Raw genomic sequence first — 16,545 nt, forward strand, 5'->3', positions numbered from 1 at the left:
AGCACTTCGGGAGGCCAAGGTGGGAGGATCACTTGAGGCCAGGAGTTCGAGACCAGCCTGAGCAACATAGCAAGACTCCATCTCTACGAAAAAAATTGTTTAAATTAGCCGGGTGTGGTGGTGCACACTTGAAGTTCCGGCTACTGGAGAGGCTGAGGCGGGAGTATCACTTGAGCCCAGGAGTTGGTGGTTACAGTGAGCTATGATCGTACCACTGCCCTCCAGCCTGAGTGACAGTGTGAGAATCCGCCTCAAAAATGAATAAATAAATAAATAATAAACCTCAGGGGACTCTGCTGCAGACCCCCAATGAGAAGGCCCCTTATAAAAATGGCAACAGGTTTAGGAGAAAGAAAACCCACCCAGCTGGGCATGGTGGCTCACACCTATAATCCCAGCACTTTGGGAGGCTGAGGTGGGCGGATCACTTGAGGTCGGGAGACCAGCCAGGCCAACATGGTGAAACCCCGTCTTTACAAAAAATACGAAAATTAGCTGGGCATGGTGACGCACGCCTGTAACCCCAGCTTCTTGGGGGACTGAGGCACGAGAATCGCTTGAAACCTGGAGGCAGAGGTTGCAGTGAGCCGAGATCACACCACTGCACTCCAGCCTCAGTGACAGAGTGAAAAACCATCTCAAAAAAAAAGAAAGAAAGAAAAACCCACCCAATGTCCCAAATGCCATTAGAGAATTAGGGAAGGTGTCAGGAAAGATACCGAATACAAATACCTTCTTCCCTCCATTCCAGTAAGAGATAAATGTGACTACATAAACAGACAGACACCACCACCTGAAATAAGGATGTGTGATACCCACGTTGCAGATCTTGTTGCAAGAAGGAATGTGTCTGAGACTAGACCCCAGAGCCACACAGGAGAATGCCAGCAGTGGGCGGGACAAGAGAATTAATCCCTCGGCTTTAGCCAACCTCCCACCCTCCAGCTCTGAATGATTCTGACAGGGATTCTTAGGCAAATCTCTCACTGCGTGGGAGACGTGCAGGTTGATGGGGTCTAACGGATCAGGAGCCAAGCCTGGAGGGAGAACGCCTTGGTGCATGCTGACGTTTCTCAAGATCACAACTGAGCTGATGCCTACCCATCTCAGAACCCTGGAAGACATGAGACACTCCTCCCAGACCCATGGGCATATGCATACAATCACATGTATTTACATACATGGGACTAGCCTCCGTTACAGTTTACAAAGTGCTATAGATATAATACTTGTTTTATGCAAAAGTTGTTTCCGCATTTGGCCTTGCCCAAACCTCCCTGAGGATTTAAGAGCTGCATTCCACTCCACTTACAGGTTTTACACAAAGACAAGAGAACCATGGGCCATGCCAGTTCAAGCACATCTGACAGGGCTGGGCAACACACCTGCAGCCCCCAGTCCCGGGCTACCTCACCAAGAGGGGGAACAAGATCTCTCCTGAGGGCTACCCCAGAATCCTGAAGTCCAGCAGGGTGGATCTGCTGACGTCTCCACCCAGGGCACACCACGGGGGTGGGTGTGGGGAGAGGGGCAAGTCTGGATGAGGCCGGTGATTCAGATCGGGCAGGGCTCCAGAAGAGCTGTCAAGTCCCGCGGAGGACGTCCTAAGAAACGTGGTACCCGGGCCACCCTGCCAGCCGCCTGTGTTCACGCGCCTTCGGATAACCTGAAGCCACCTGGAGAGTTTGCACCTGGATCCCACGGTCACTGCTCAGGCTACGACCTGACCTGGGCAAAACAGCAGCAGGCGGCTCCCTGTCCAGTCCATGGGTGCTAGGGCGCATTACCTGGAGAGGCAGCGTCGCCTCTCTGCGCTGCCCACCTGCTCTTTTCCGCGGCGGCGCTCCGCAGCTGAGGTGGAGCTCGAGGTAACCGTCTCCCAAGAGATCGCGGGGTGGCAGGGGGAGACCGGCGGGGCGGGGCGGGGCAGGGCACTGCCAGCCAATTCCGAGCACTGGGGAGTGCGTGCGCCCGGGCCGCGTGGAGCAGCGCCAACTGTGCACTCACCAACCCCCCCGACCCTCCCGAAAGCCTGGGGCACAGGCGTGGCTCAAGGTGGCTCTCCTGGCGCCCCCAGCACTGGAGATGCGCGGAAGAGAGAGTGAAGAAGAGAGAAAGAGTTAAAAGCAGAAAGAAACACAGAGTGGGAGACGAAGGAGGTAGAAACAGAGAGAAAAACAGAAACATACATGTCGAAAGAGAAAACAGGACAGAGAAATAGGTTATTAAGTGAAGCGAGGGGTCAGGAATGCATAGCAAGTGGGATGAGGAGATGGAAACAGGATGAGAGGAGATCGGACCGTGGAGAGGGGTGGAGGCGTGAGCGGCCGGGTCCTTGGGCTGCGCTCCGGCCGCGGGCGCCCGGTACGGGGGTCGAGGACAGGGATCGCGGAGCATGTGGATCCCCTCACTCGCCTACCCAGGCGCGCGCGTTCCTCTGCCTCGGCGCATGCAGCCCGGCCCGGCGCACTCGCCGTTTCCGGGCCGGCGGGGCAGCCACCGGTACAGGGCTACAGCGCCCCCGCCGCCCTGCCGAGGACGCGCAGCCCGCGGCCTCCGCCCCGCCCCGCCGGCGCGACCCGCACGGGCGCGCCCCCCGCAGAGGGGCGTCAGCACAAAGCCGCCCCACACAATGGCCCGGCCCAGCGCAGCGCGCCCTGCCGCCCGGCCCCACGCAGCTGCACTCACATCTGGGCAACGAGGGCCGGTGGTCCACGGGCACCCAGATCTTCTGCACCCGGCTCTGGGTCAGTTCCAACGGCATCTTCGCGGCTGTGCCCGACGGCCCACTTCCCAGGGCGGAGATCCCGACGCTGGCAGGAGAGCGGCCGCCGACCCCCGGAACAAAGGAGGAGAGGGGGGCGTGCGCCGGCGCGCGGCCGGGCGTTCCCTGCGCTGCCAGGGGAAACGTGCTTTGGGCTAAGTTCTGGACCCTTGCCGGTGCGGGGCTCGACGTGTGCTGCGAGGGGTGCGAGGCTGGGGATGCCCGGCACCGCCGGCTCGTCCGCTCGGAAAGCTCTGGGATGCTCGGGCGCAGTGACAGCCGCACTCCCGCCACCAGGCCCTGCCGCTCGCCTCCTCTCCGGCTCGGCTGGGATGCCCCACGCACCGCCGGCTTTTAAAGAATCCGGGCTGGCCGCAGACGCGCACGTCAGCCTCGGGGCGGGCCGCATTCCTTGGGTCCCAGCCCCCTTCCACGTGGGGAGGAGGGTGGGCGAGCCGGGAGGCGGCCTGCGGGCTCCCCCTGCGGGCCGGCGACGGCGGCGCACCAGCTCCTGCCGCCCAGCCCTGCTGAAGGTCCTGGCTGCTGTTATCCCCTCGTCCCGTTGTCCCTTCGGGACGTCTGGCGCAGCTTCCCCGAATAATTTCGGCCCCTCAACTCAACTGTGCTAGCCGGGAGGAGAGCAGCGATGCAGTCCTGCCCAGTGTGGACCGTGGACCCCGACCCGAATCCCTTGGGAAGTTGCTTAAAGTGCATCCTACCAGTGCAGCTCCTTTAGGGCCGTGGAGCCCTGATATTCCGCATTCCTAACACGCTCTGCGGGGCAGGCGCTGTCCAGGTAAGGACTTGGGCCAGGCTGCCCCCTGATAATACTCGTGAGCCCATCCCCCGCCACGACCCGGACCACCCGCGGAGAGGAAGATTCCCTGACCCTCCTGCCTCACCCTGTCCACTTTCCTGAATCCCTTAGAAACCTGGACTTGAACTGAGCCTTGCTCCCCCTGCCCTAGCCCAAAGACTGGGAACCTTGAGAGGCCTGCGATGCTGGGCACGAGGAGGGGGCGGGAAAGCCCCAGGGAGCTGGACTGAAGTGGACTGGGGCTGGGGGCAGCTGGCATCTGGTTTTCACACTCACCATGCACACCATTCAATAAACCTTTATCGCCCCGAGTAGAAGAATGAATAAAACCAGACCCATTTCGATCTGCAATTCATTACCGAAGTCGCGGGAAAACTTGGGGGCGGCCCCTTATTATGCAGACCCCTAAAATTAACTCCATTAACTCCATTATCCTGCACACCCTGCAGCTCTGCCTCCCCACTTTTTGGTGTATGCGTGCCCCGTCTCCTTTCCCGGCCCTCACAGTTTGCACCAGCTCGCGACTTGTGACGGTCGTGCAGTCAGTCAGAGGCGTGCGGGGAAGATCTGGGCTGCTTTTGGTGGGGAACCGCCGCCTGCACCGGAGCACGACATGGATGTAATTTTTGCAAACGAAGCCTCAGTACAGGACCTCTGCGCCGCCTTGCAGAGAGGTGCACACTTGGCGCTGAGGCTGGGCTGTGATTGGAGGGAAGGCGGCGCTTGCTGAAATCTACACGGCGGCGGAAAACTCTGCGCAGAGGCTGCCACACGTCGCTCACGTCCCGCATGCTCCACAGGGAGGGCGCCCGCGCCCAGGCGGCGACCAGGGCTGCTCCCGCCCCGCGCGCCCGCCCCACCCGGGCCTCCACTCCTCCCGCCCGGCCGCCTGCCGAGGGGCCCCGGAACGCGCAACATCTGCCACCTGGCCTGTGCCCCGTCCCCCACCCCCAACCCCCCGCCTCGACCCCCACTCCGGCACCCCGCCCCCCGCGCCGCCCTCTCAGAGCCCCTGTTCCCGCGACAGCTTTGCTGACGGTCTGGTTTCCGCGCTCTGGCGGCTGTTCAGAAACCCGATGCGTTGCATTTAGACTTGTTTTCTGCAGTGGGAGCACATGCCAGAGGCGACACCCTAAACGCCCAGGGGAGAGTCCCACTCCACTCCTGAAATAAAAGCTGACCCGAAGAGGAAAACAGCAGGCAGCGAGCGCCCGCGCCACCGGGACGAGTCCCCGCCCTGGGGTTCGGGGGGATCGGGGAGGGCTGCAGGCTGCGCGCGGGAAGAGCGGCTGCACCCCTGCAAAGAGCGCCCGCGATTCCTGGGGAATGACGGTGCACCTGAGCGCCCGCTGCTTGCCCACCAATTTTGCACACCTACAGGCCAGGCAAGCGGACCAGGGGGCCTTCTTCCACACTCCCTCCAAGCTTGCAAACACATTGCTGGTTTCAGCTCACAGGGAGAGCAGAGAGATGGCGTCTGCCCCAGCAGAGGCACATCATTAATCTCTTGACCTAGATAACGCATCTGACAGCCGTCAGCTCTTAGGGCACAGGGAGTTGATGTCCCGGAGGTCCAGCTGAACTTTCGCAGACTGGGCACTTTTCCTTAAGGCGTTGCGAGTCTAGGGGGAAGACTACGTTCTTCCCCATTCGCCTCCTACACTTGCTATGCAGCAGGCAAAAGGAAGTTACTCAATCCCCCTCCTGCTCCTTACATCTAAGTGCAAACTGGGAGTGCGTGGGAGCAAGGACGAATGCACACTTGGTTTTGGTTTTGTTTTTTTAATGGCCAGCTAGAACTCCTGGCAACCTTTACAGCCCCAGGTAAGTTAGGGTAGAGCCCTCATGAGAGATGAAACTGCTTCACTACAAAATCACTTAGGAACAATCCAACTGCAACTGTATTCTGGTAATTTACTGGTTCCGAGTTTACTAGTTTGGATATCCTCCTAACTCCTTCCCTAGCTCTACTAGTACCCCATCTTCACCCCAAATATCCAACTACGGCTTTGCCAACTTCCCTGCTCCTAACCTATGTATCACAAAGGCGGTCCTTCAGAAAACACCCCCAATAATGTAAACGTTCCTCTAATACAATGATTCTTTTACAGCTACAATAACACCAAGGCTAGCGCAGATTGATGATTTCTCCTCGGTCATTGTCTCGGTCATTGTCCTAGAACCTATGAAAGATACAAGGAAACTTCAAGACTACCTAGTCAACCCCACTTGCTTTATGGGAAGAAGTAAAGGGAGTTGAGATTAGAAAAGTCAATGAACCAGGTCAGATATCAAGAAAGAAAGCCAATTAGGAGCAGGGTTTGTTGGGTTTTTTTGTTTGTTTTTGTTTTTCCCTTCTACTTGACACAGACGCAGATAGATAGCTCCCTAGGAGACTCATTATAGGGCCACCCTAACCCCAGGGTGCTGAGTGGAATCCTAATTCAGCAGCTGATCAGGCTGTGATTCAGACTCACGCAGAACAATTGAGCTGTTTGGGAAGGAAAGATCAGAGAAGGACCTTCCGTGAGTAGAATGAGACATTAGCAGGGCAATTATTGAAAATGATCCTGGCCGGTGCAGATCCCAGCACTTTGGGTGGCTCAGGCGGACAGATTGCTTGAGCTCAGGAGTTAAGAGACCAGCCTGGGCAACATGAAACCCCATCTCTGGGAAAAAAAAAAAAAAAAATTAAATAGCTGGGCGTGGTGGCTCCCACCTGTGGTCCCAGTTATTTTGGAGACTGAGGTTGGAGGATCACCTGAGCCCAGGAGGCAGAGGCTGCAGTGAGCTGTGATCGCACCATTGCACTCCAGCCTGGGTGACAGAGTGAGACCCTGTTGCGAAAAAAAAAGAAAAGAAAAAAAAAGAAAGTGCCTGGTGAAGTGCTCACATAGCTGAATTCACTGAGCTCAGTCCAGCCTTGAGGACAGTGAAGTGGTTTTTCTCCAGGATCACCTTTGTTCCCACACTTCTGTGCCAGCCAGTGTCATCTAACTCCTACAAGGGCTTCCAAATGCTGCTGTAACAACAAACACAAGCAACCGCATTTCCGTGATCCTGTGCCAGCCACAGCCAGGTTAAAACCTTTAAACCGTGCTAGGACCTACCCACTGCCCAGAGAGAGTGAGAGAGGTGACAAGCATGGCAGGCTGGGAGCAATCAGAAGTTGCTCATTAGACACCAAGAGTCACTATTTGCTCCTGTGAAAAATCCCATGTATGAGGGAGGGAAGTGAGACACCAAACAAAACACTGAAAGCAAACCCTTCCATCATCACCAGCCAAAGACACGGGAGGGGGCTTTTATTTCAATAAATTATTTGTAACTCATACATGATTGGGAACAGAGACTGAGATGATCCACACAATGTCACATCAGGGATTCGAAAAAACAATTCATAGCATGCACATAGATGTTTATACCAGCTTTATTCATAACTGTTAAAATGTGGAAACCACCAAGATGTCCTTTGGTAGGTAAATGGATAAATAAACTATGGAACATCCAGACAATGGAATATGATTCTATTCTAAAGAGAAATGAGCTATCAGGTCATGAAAAGACACGGAGAGGCCAGGTGCGGTGGCTCACGCCTGTAATCCCAGCACTTTGGGAGGCCAAGTTGGGCGGATCACTTGAGGTAAGGAGTTTGAGACCAACCTGGCCAACATGGCGAAACCTCGTCTCTACTAAAAATACAAAAATTAGCTGGTTGTGGTGGTGCACACCTGTAATCCCAGCTACTTGGGAGGCTGAGGCACAAGAATCACTTGAACCCAGGAAGTGGAGGTTGCAGTGAGCCAAGATTGTGCCACTGCACTCCAGCCTGCGTGACAGAGCAAGACTCTGTCTCAAAAAAAGATTATTATTTTTCTACAAATATCATATACTTTTTTCTCCAATCTAGTGGACTTAGTGTCTCATTAGGTGGGTGTAAGGAGGATACGCAGCACATAGCCTGGCTCTGGGTGAAGTGACTCAAATTGCTCAACTTAAGTCCCAGCAAACCCTCCGGTAAGTTTCCATTTCCCTCTGCCCCGACCCTGTCACTCCATCTCCTTTAGGCATTTCTTTTTCTTTTCTTTTCTTTTTTTTTTTTTTTTTGTTAACACGGAGTCTCGTGCTATTGCCCAGTTGGAGTACAGTGGTACCATCTCGGCTCACTGCCACCTCTGCCCCTCACATTCAAGCGATTCTCCTGCCTCAGGCTCCTGAGTAACTGAGATTACAGGCTTGCGCCACCATACTCGGCTAAATTTTTTTTCGTATTTTTAGTAGAGATGGGGTTTCACCATGTTGGCCAGTCTGGTCTTGAACTCCTGACCTCAGATGATTTATCTAAGTAAATTGTTCCAGAAAATAGAAAAGAATAAAAGCAACTCTAGTCATTTCTGAGGCTAGCATAACCTTGATTGGTAAAACAGAAAGTAAAAGAAAACTTAAAGTTCATTTTATTTATGACAGACAGAGCTATAAGATTCCTATGTAAAATATTAGATGGTGAGAGCCAACCATATACAGTTGACCCTTGAACAACACATTTGAATCACATGGGCCCACTTACTTTCTCCTGCCTCTGCCGGCTCTGAAACAGCAAGACTAACCCCCTCTTCCTCCTTCCCAGTCTACTCAGCATGAAGGCAACGGAGATGAAGACCTTTATGAGGATTCACTTCCACTTTAGGAATAATGAATATGGTTTCTCTTCCTTAAAAAAAAAAAAATTATAAAAGATGCGGAGGATGGCTTGGGCTTTTTGTGTACTTCTCAAAAGTTTTAAGATGTCCTAATTTATTGGTCAAGCAAAAGAAGAAGAAAAGAAACACAGTCGGCTGGGCGCGGTGGCTCAAGCCTGTAATCCCAGCACTTTGGGAGGCCGAGACGGGCGGATCACGAGGGCAGGAGATCGAGACCATCCTGGCTAACAGGGTGAAACCCCGTCTCTATTAAGAAATACAAAAAACTAGCCGGGCGAGGTGGCGGGCGCCTGTAGTCCCAGCTACTCGGGAGGCTGAGGCCGGAGAATGGCGTGAACCCGGGAGGCGGAGCTTGCAGTGAGCTGAGATCCGGCGACTGCACTCCAGCCTGGGCGACAGAGCGAGACTCCGTCTCAAAAAAAAATAAAAAAAAATTAAAAAAAAGAAACACAGTCACGTGTTGCCTAATGATGGGGATGTGTTCTGAGAAATGCATCACTAAGCACTTTTGCATTGTGCAAACATCACAGAGTGAACTTACACAAATCTAGATGGCAGAGCCTACTACACATCTAGGCGACATGGTACAGCCTGTCGTTTCTAGGCTACAAATCTGTACAGCATGTGACTATGGAATACTGTAGGCAACTGTAACACAATGGTAGGTATTTGTATATCTAAACATAGAAAAGGTACTGTAAGGCCGGTGCTGTGGCTCGCGCCTATAATCCCAGAACTTTGGGAAGCCAAGGTGGGTGGATCATCTGAGTTCAGGAATTCGAGACCAGCCTGACCAACATGGTAAAACCCCGTCTCTACTAAAAGTACAAAAATTAGCTGGGCATGGTGGTGGGGACCTATCATCCTAGTTACTCGGGAGGCTGAGTCAGGACAATCACTTGAACCCAGGAGGCGGAGGTTGCAGTGAGCCGAGATAGCGCCATTGCACTCCAGCCTGGGAGACAGAGCAAGACTCCGTTTCAAAAAAATAATAATAATAAAAATTAGAAGTACAGTAAAAATGCAGTATAAAAGATTAAAACAAGTCAGGTATGGTGGCTCAGGCCTATAATCCCAGCACTTTGGGAGGCTGAGGTGGGGAGGATTGCTTAAGGACAGGGGTTTGAGACCAGCCTGGGCAACACAGCAAGACCCCATCTGTGATGGTGAATATTGAATGTCAAGTTGATTGGATTGAAAAATGCAAAGTATTCTTCCTGGGTGTGTCCATGAGGGTGTTGCGAAAGGAGATTAACATTTGAGTCAGTGGACTGGGAGAGGCAGAGCCACCCTCAGTCTGGGTGGGCACCATCTAATCAGCTGCCAGCATGGCCATAGCAAAAGGAGGCAGAAGAACGTGGCAAAACTAGACTGGCTGAGTCTCTGAGCCTACATCTTTCTCTTGTGCTGGATGCTTGCTGCCCTCAAACATCGGACTCCACGTTCTTCAGCTTTGGGACTCTTGGACCTTTGACCACAGACTGAAGGCTGCACTGCTGACTTCCCACTTTTGAGGTTTTGGGACCTGGACTGACGTCCTTGCTCCTCAGCTTGCAGACGGCCTATTGTGGACCTCACCTTGTGATTGTGTGAGCCAATACTCCTTAATAAACTCCCCTTATAAATACATCTATCCTATTAGTTCTGTCCCTCTAGAGAACCCTGACTAATCCACCATCTCTACAAAAAAAATAATACAAAAAATTAGCTGGGTGTGGTGGCAGGTGCCTGTTGTCCCAGCTACTTGGGAGGCTGAGGTGGAAGAATCACTTGAACCCGGGAGGTGGAGGTTGCAGTGAGTTGTGATTGCGCCACTGCACTCCAGCCTGGGCGACAGAGCGAGACCCCGTCTCAAAAAAAAAAAAAACAAAAAGGCAAGCTCACGAGGCAGCACCCTGCCCGCGCTGTCTCATGTGCCTTGGCTCTCAATATCTCTCCCGCCCTCTCCCCCAAATAGTGTTTATCCTTATGAAAGCAAAAGAGGAAGGCGAGCCAGAAAGCTTGATTCTGGAAAATTCCTTTCAAAGTCTTGAAAACAAGGGGCCGGGTAGAGTAGAAAAAAAGCAGGATGTTGGAACCTGCAACCGTGCCACATTAAATAGTGACGGGCCTCACCTCTCCAAAGGAGACCAGCATCTGTCATGAGAATAAGTGAATGGAAAATAGACGGAGAAACTCACATATCACACCACCTTGGCTCTGCCAGAGTAGCCAGTACAGTAGCCCGAATTCTCCCTTCTCTGCCTCGCCACACACAATGGCCCCTAACTCCCACCTACCTTCTCCCACAAGAGAATTCTGCAGGGAGCCCCCCCAAATACTCTCTGCTGGCAGTTGTGATCCTCCTGGAAGCGAACCACGTTTATCTGCATTCTCTTACCAGTTTGGTTGGTGACTCAGTGTCCCCGGGTGCACTGCCAAAACCAACTTCTAGAGGAAAGTCTGAGTCCTGGGCCACAGTGACCCCATGCAGACGTGGCCAGCCACCCAGGAGGCATGTCGGGGATGCAGGGGCCCTTGGACACCTGGATCTTGCTTGTTTTCATGCTAAGCCATGGAACTGTGACCTAGAACACGAGTAGCTTTGTTTCTTGCCAGACAATTTCTCAGTATTGTGCAGATCCAGACACAACAAGATGAAGAAAACTCTAGACGTTGGTGAGGCCCAGATAAACCAATGGAACAGCCCTGGGCAAAACCCCATTTGGGGTAGGGGAAACATGGCCATGACTAATCCCTAAACCATCCCGCCCCATGTGTCCTGTCCAAGGGTCTTCTATGACCCTGACACCACCTTCTTCCAGATCATGGATGGAAAAGGAACAGGAGGTGGGGTACAGTGGCCCACGTCTGTAATCCCAGCACTTTGGGAGGCTAAGGCAGGCAGATCACTCGAGCTCAGGAGCTCGAGACCAGACTGACCAATGTGGTGAAACCCCGTCTCTACAAAAAAATACAAAAATAAGCCGGGTGTGGTGCCTGTAATCCCAGCTACTCAGGAGGCCAAGGCAGGAGAATAGCTCGAACCTGGGAGGCGGAGGCTGCAGTGAGCCGAGATTGGGCCACTGCATTCCAGCCTGGGTGATAGAGCAAGACTCAGTCTCAAAAGAAAATAAAAAAGAAAAGGAACAGGAGCAGAAGCCCATCCTTGCCATAAGAAGAGTGTTGGTGTTCTACGCCCTTCACAAAGTGAAACTCTAAGTTCTGCACTAAGCAAACTGTACAAAGGGTAAATCAGGTGGTCACTCCAAGGGCCTTGAAAGCTCTCAGGCCAGCTTCCCACTGAATCCACAAACCCCTGTTGAAAAGTCCTATGATCCTCAGCTTGAACCCCTGGCTCTTTGGCTCCAAGCTGTTTGCTCCATTATTAGATGACACTACTGGCTAAAAAGACGTTGCTTATACTGAGCTGAGCTGATCTTCCTGGAACATACTCCCTTGTCTCTTTCTGTTGCTGGACATGGGGTAAGCCTACACCCCTCCTCCAACAACAGGTGCTCGCCCTCAAATGTTTGAAAGCAGCTGTCACGTCCCATTGAAGCACGCATCCTCCAGGCTAAGGAGCCCGCTCAGGGACTTTAGCGCAGCAGAAACATTGTTTTCAAGAGTCTGTGCAATTCACTAAAGAGTGAATTCATCTTGTGATGTCAAGAGCTGAATTAAGCAGGGACTCAAAAGCAATTCCAGGGAACCTCTGCATATCTAGGTTTAGAGAATCAATCGTGATGAACCAGGCTTGTCTTATCTCCAAAGCTTATTCAATAGAAATGGGAGGGCAAGACAGTGACTGCAGTGTGTGGCTGGGGACATTGTTTGGGAGTTAGGAACCCCAACCCGGGTTCTGATCCTCTCTACACCTTGTCTAGACCTCTGCTCCCTTATCTGTCTAAGCATCTCTTCCACTTCCCAAATGGCAGACACCAATAGTTCCCATTGCTCTCAATGAAATACAAATATTAATAGAAACCTGCGAGTAATCATTAAGTTGACTACAGGCAACTTAGAAACAGGGACAGCTGTTCATCTTTGAATCACCAGATCCTACCACAGTGTCCGATACGGAGAAGGTGTTCAATCTATGCTTGCTTGATGAATGAATGTTTACATTTGCAGCAATTCAACTCATCGATACATAATCCCTTTTTGTTTTGTTTTTTTGAGACAGGGTCTGGCTCTGTTGCCCAGACTGCAGTGCACTGGTACAATTATACAAACTCTAGTGCAGCCTAGAGTTTGTGGGCTCAAGCTGTCCTCCCACTTCAGCCTCCCAAGTATCTGGGATTATGGGCGCATGCCACCACGCTCAGCTAATTTTTATATTTTGTTTTTGTAGAGACGGGGGTCTCATTATGCTGCCCAGGTTGGTCTCAAACTCCTGGCCTCAAGCAAATCTCCTGCCTTTCAAAGTGCTGAGATTACAGACATAAGCCACCATGTCCAACCTCAATATATGATCCTAAGTAGGAGCGAGTACTGGCGCACATAATAAGCTGGAAGCAGTTTCCATAAATCCTGCAGGGCTCTGAGGTGGACAGACAGCCATTCATAGTAAAACCATCTGTAGAATGAGAACAGCAGCCCCAGCTACCTCAAGAGGTCATTACGAAGACCAAATTGGATATAAGCAAAAGCACTTTTGGAAAAACTATGAAGTATTAGGTTAACCAATCCCTAGATGAGCACTTTTTGTTAACTGTGCAAGCCCACCCCAGATGTCTGAACAGATTCCCTCTGCTCTTGGCTGCTCTATGATTTGGTCTTCGCCCCTTGGTTTCCCCAGCAGATCAGTGACATCCCCCAACACACACATGCATACACACACACACACACACACACACACACGGGTGAGGGGGAGAGTCAATGTCAAAACAACGGAGTTTCCTAACCCAGGACTGGGGAGAACAGAAACTGGAACCCAGATCACATTCTGCTGGGTATGGGAAGCGTGCCTGGGTGACCCGCAGGGGCCAGGCTCTGTGTGGCAAGGCCAGCCCATGAATGCAGTGTAGACACATGCTGTGGAGCAACCCTAGGCTGGCAAGCCACAGCTGGCACCTCTCCCTGCTCTGTTCCCCTCACATTTCTTCCTTCTCCCAGGGGAAAACATTCTAAAAATAGAGCCAAATCAAGCCAAAAAAACAAAAAACAAAAACAAAAAAAGAACGGGCAGGTTTTGGACAGCGATGCTGGCTGCTGACGAGATGCTGGGAAACCTCCCGGCTGGGCTGGATCAATGTGTAGGGTTCAAATGAGAGAATGGGACGGTCTGTAATCATCAGTGTTGAGACTGGATCGTGTTCCCTTCTGTGTACTCCTCCTCAGGAAGCAGTGTGTGTGTGTGTGTGTGTCTGTGTGTGTCTACTGGGGAATGTCACTGATCTGCTGGGTAAATCAAGGGGTGAAGGCCAAATTATAGAGCAGCCAAGATCAGAAGAACTCTATTCAGACATCTGGGGTGGGCCTGGACAGTTAAAAAAATGCTCATCTAGGGATTGATTGAATACTGTTTTTCCAAGAGTGCTTTTGTTCATACCCAATTTGGTCTTCATAAACTCATCTACCCCCAGGGAACGGCTACCAGGGTGTCCGAGCCACCTGCAAACCATCCCTGTGAGAAACGGCTCAAGAACAAGACGGGAGAAAGAACAAGGCTGTGAGAGGAGATGGAGCCACTGACGAAGGCACGGGGGTTGTCCTGCATCGCGTTGCTCCTGTGAACAGAAACCAGATGCTGATTTGAAGGCAGAAGGAGATGCCTTCCCTGTACAGTGGACAGCGGTGGGCCAGAGAGATGGCAAATGCAGCAGCCAGATGCCTACCTGTCAGAACCATCCCAGAGGGACTTTCCCAACAGCCGCAAATCAGACTCGCTGGCCACTGACTAGTCCTGCACATAAGGATCCTGTGATTCTAGGCGGGGCCTGAGCCCCCATCCCAGCTCTGCCTCTCAGCAACTCTGTGACTTTGCACAACACACTGTTCTGCACCTCAAGTTCAGAATGATCTCGGGGTTCTTCTCTGTGTAAAAGTCTCTGAGTCTAGAACTGCTATATTAAGTGAAACTGCTAATGTAACAGTTAGGCATACATTTGACCCACTTGCGTAGTCCAGGGGCTAGGAGCCCTAGATTGGGTGGGACATTCCTTCGTCAAGACCCTTGGTATGCAATGGGTCTTGAGCAGTCCCTGCTGGTGGGGATGCAGAGTGTGATATGGGGTTCACACCCCAAGTAGAAATAGTTCTGTTTCAATTTCTAATTTCTTAATCAATCAATGTATTTTTAACAAATGTATCTTTAAATAATCTTCCTGTAACAGCCTTCAGTGTTCGGCCACTTGACAGCTTGAAACAGATTTAATCTTTGTTATTTAGTATGTCATGTATACCCATAATTGATCACTGTTGAAAGACAGGAAGCTGGTTGGGTATGGTGGCTCACTCTTGTAATCCCAGCACTTTGAGAGGCCGAAGAAGTGGGAGGATCACTTGAGCCCAGGAGTTTGAGACCAGCCTGGCCAATATGCGAAACTCCATCTCTACAAAAACTACAAAAATTAGCTGGACATGTTGGTGGGCGCCTATAATCCCAGCTACTCAGGAGACTAAGGCACCAGAATTCCTTGAACTGGGGAGGCGGAGGTTGCACTGAGCCAAGATCACACCACTGTCCTACGGCCTGGGTGACAGAGCAAGACCCTATCTCCAAAATAAGTAGAGACAGGAAGCACAAAAACTCCTGATGTTGAAACAGAAGTTAATGGGAAGATGATGTGGATGTGTCAAGAAAGACACGAGGCTATTCTAAAGGGTTCCCCACTGGCCAAATCTGGTACGATCTGTTGTGTTGTGTTTTTCCTTGTTTGATGGTTGGTTTGTTTTTGTAGAGATAGGGTCTCACTATGTTGCCCAGGTTGGTCTCAGATTCCCAGCCTCAAGCAATCCCCCCTGCCTCAGTCTCCCAAAGTGCTGGATTATAGGCATGAGCCACTGCACCCAAAATCTTGTACAATGTGAACACAAAATGAATACTGATAGTAATAGACTATAACCTGGAGAGACACATAAACCCACTCAACTGTGGACACAATGAGTGAAGGAATGAGTGCAGGAGACGGGAAAGCTTTTCCTTAGGGTAGAATCTCAACAAATAAGTATAGAAGGAATGATGGCATCTGTGGGTCATCCCTGGGTAATCACTGCAGGAATAATTGTTTCACACAAGAATCACCAAGCGGGTGGAAGCTTGATAACAAACAAGATATTTGCAGCTGGGCGTGGTGGTTCACGCCTGTAATCCCAGCACTTTGAGAGGCTGAGGCGGGTGGATTATTTGAGGCCAGGAGTTTAAGACCAGCCTGGCCAACATGGTGAAACTCCATCTCTACTAAAAATACAAAAATTAGCTGGGCGTGGTCGTGGGTGCCTGTAATCCCAGCTACTCGGGAGGCTGAGGCAGGAGAATCACTTGAACCTGGGAGGTAGCGGTTGCAGTGAGCCGAGATCGCCTGGGCAACAGAGCGAGACTCCATCTCAAAAAAATAAAATAAAATAAAATAAAATAAAGATATTTGCAGAGACTCAAAATATCTCCCCACCAAATCCTTACTGATCACAAAGGGACAAAATAGTGACCATATAGTAGAGAAAACTGATGGGCATCATCTTTAAGCAGGTGATAAAGTTACCCTCAGGCCAGGAGCAGTGGCTCACGCCTGGAATCCCAACACTCTGGGAGGCCGAGGCAGGCAGATCACTTGAAGTCAGGAGTTCGAGACTCAAGACCAGCCTATCCAACATGGTGAAACCCCATTGCTACTAAAAATACAAAAATTAGCCGGGCTTGGTGGTGCATGCCTATAGTCCCAGCTACTTGGGAGGCTGAGGCAGGAGAATCGCTTGAACCTGGGAAGTGGAGGTTGTAGTGAGCAGAGATCGCGCCACTGAACTCCAGCCTGGGTGACAGAATGAGACTGTCTCCCAAAAAAAAAAAAAGTTAACCTCACCATCACCAGTCTAGTCTGTGACGGGCACATCACTACCACTCAAGCATCCCTGCCAAACACACAGAACTTAAAGCTAATTAGAAAGAAGAAACAGATGGACCCAAGTTGCGGGACATTCTAAAAAATAAGTGACCTGACTCTTGAAGAGATATGTGCACACCTATGCCCATTGCAGCATCATTCACAATAGCAAAGAGGTAAAGCAACCAAAGTGTCCATCGACAGATGAATGGATGAGTCAAATGTGGAATTTACAGACAA

General features: G+C 51.5%; 1 protein-coding gene and 1 long non-coding RNA gene across 13 annotated transcripts in view; one reads left to right on the plus strand and one right to left on the minus strand.

The window, feature by feature from the left end:
- Positions 1-16,545, minus strand: part of PFKFB3 (6-phosphofructo-2-kinase/fructose-2,6-biphosphatase 3) — a 306,098-nt gene that overhangs the window by 245,079 nt on the left and 44,474 nt on the right. For 10 of the 12 annotated variants that reach the window (XR_004177109.1, XR_004177108.1, XM_031652536.1 and 7 more), the window contains exon 1: positions 2,689-3,147. The exons of the other annotated variants lie outside the window; for them this stretch is intronic. Coding sequence is in view for 8 of the 10 variants with exons in the window: in XM_031652536.1 (XP_031508396.1) it covers positions 2,689-2,764 (76 nt within the window). In the remaining 2 variants the exon portion in view is untranslated. Of the gene's footprint in view, positions 1-2,688; positions 3,148-16,545 lie in introns of those variants that run through there. 12 annotated transcript variants of the gene reach the window in all.
- LOC110744071 lies at positions 3,306-3,923 on the plus strand. Its single transcript, XR_004177110.1, has 2 exons — positions 3,306-3,560; positions 3,693-3,923. It is a non-coding gene; the product is annotated as an uncharacterized LOC110744071 (long non-coding RNA).

The sequence above is a fragment of the Papio anubis genome, chromosome 11 (genome assembly GCF_008728515.1).
Source record: "Papio anubis isolate 15944 chromosome 11, Panubis1.0, whole genome shotgun sequence".
Classification (NCBI taxonomy): Eukaryota; Metazoa; Chordata; class Mammalia; order Primates; family Cercopithecidae; genus Papio; species Papio anubis.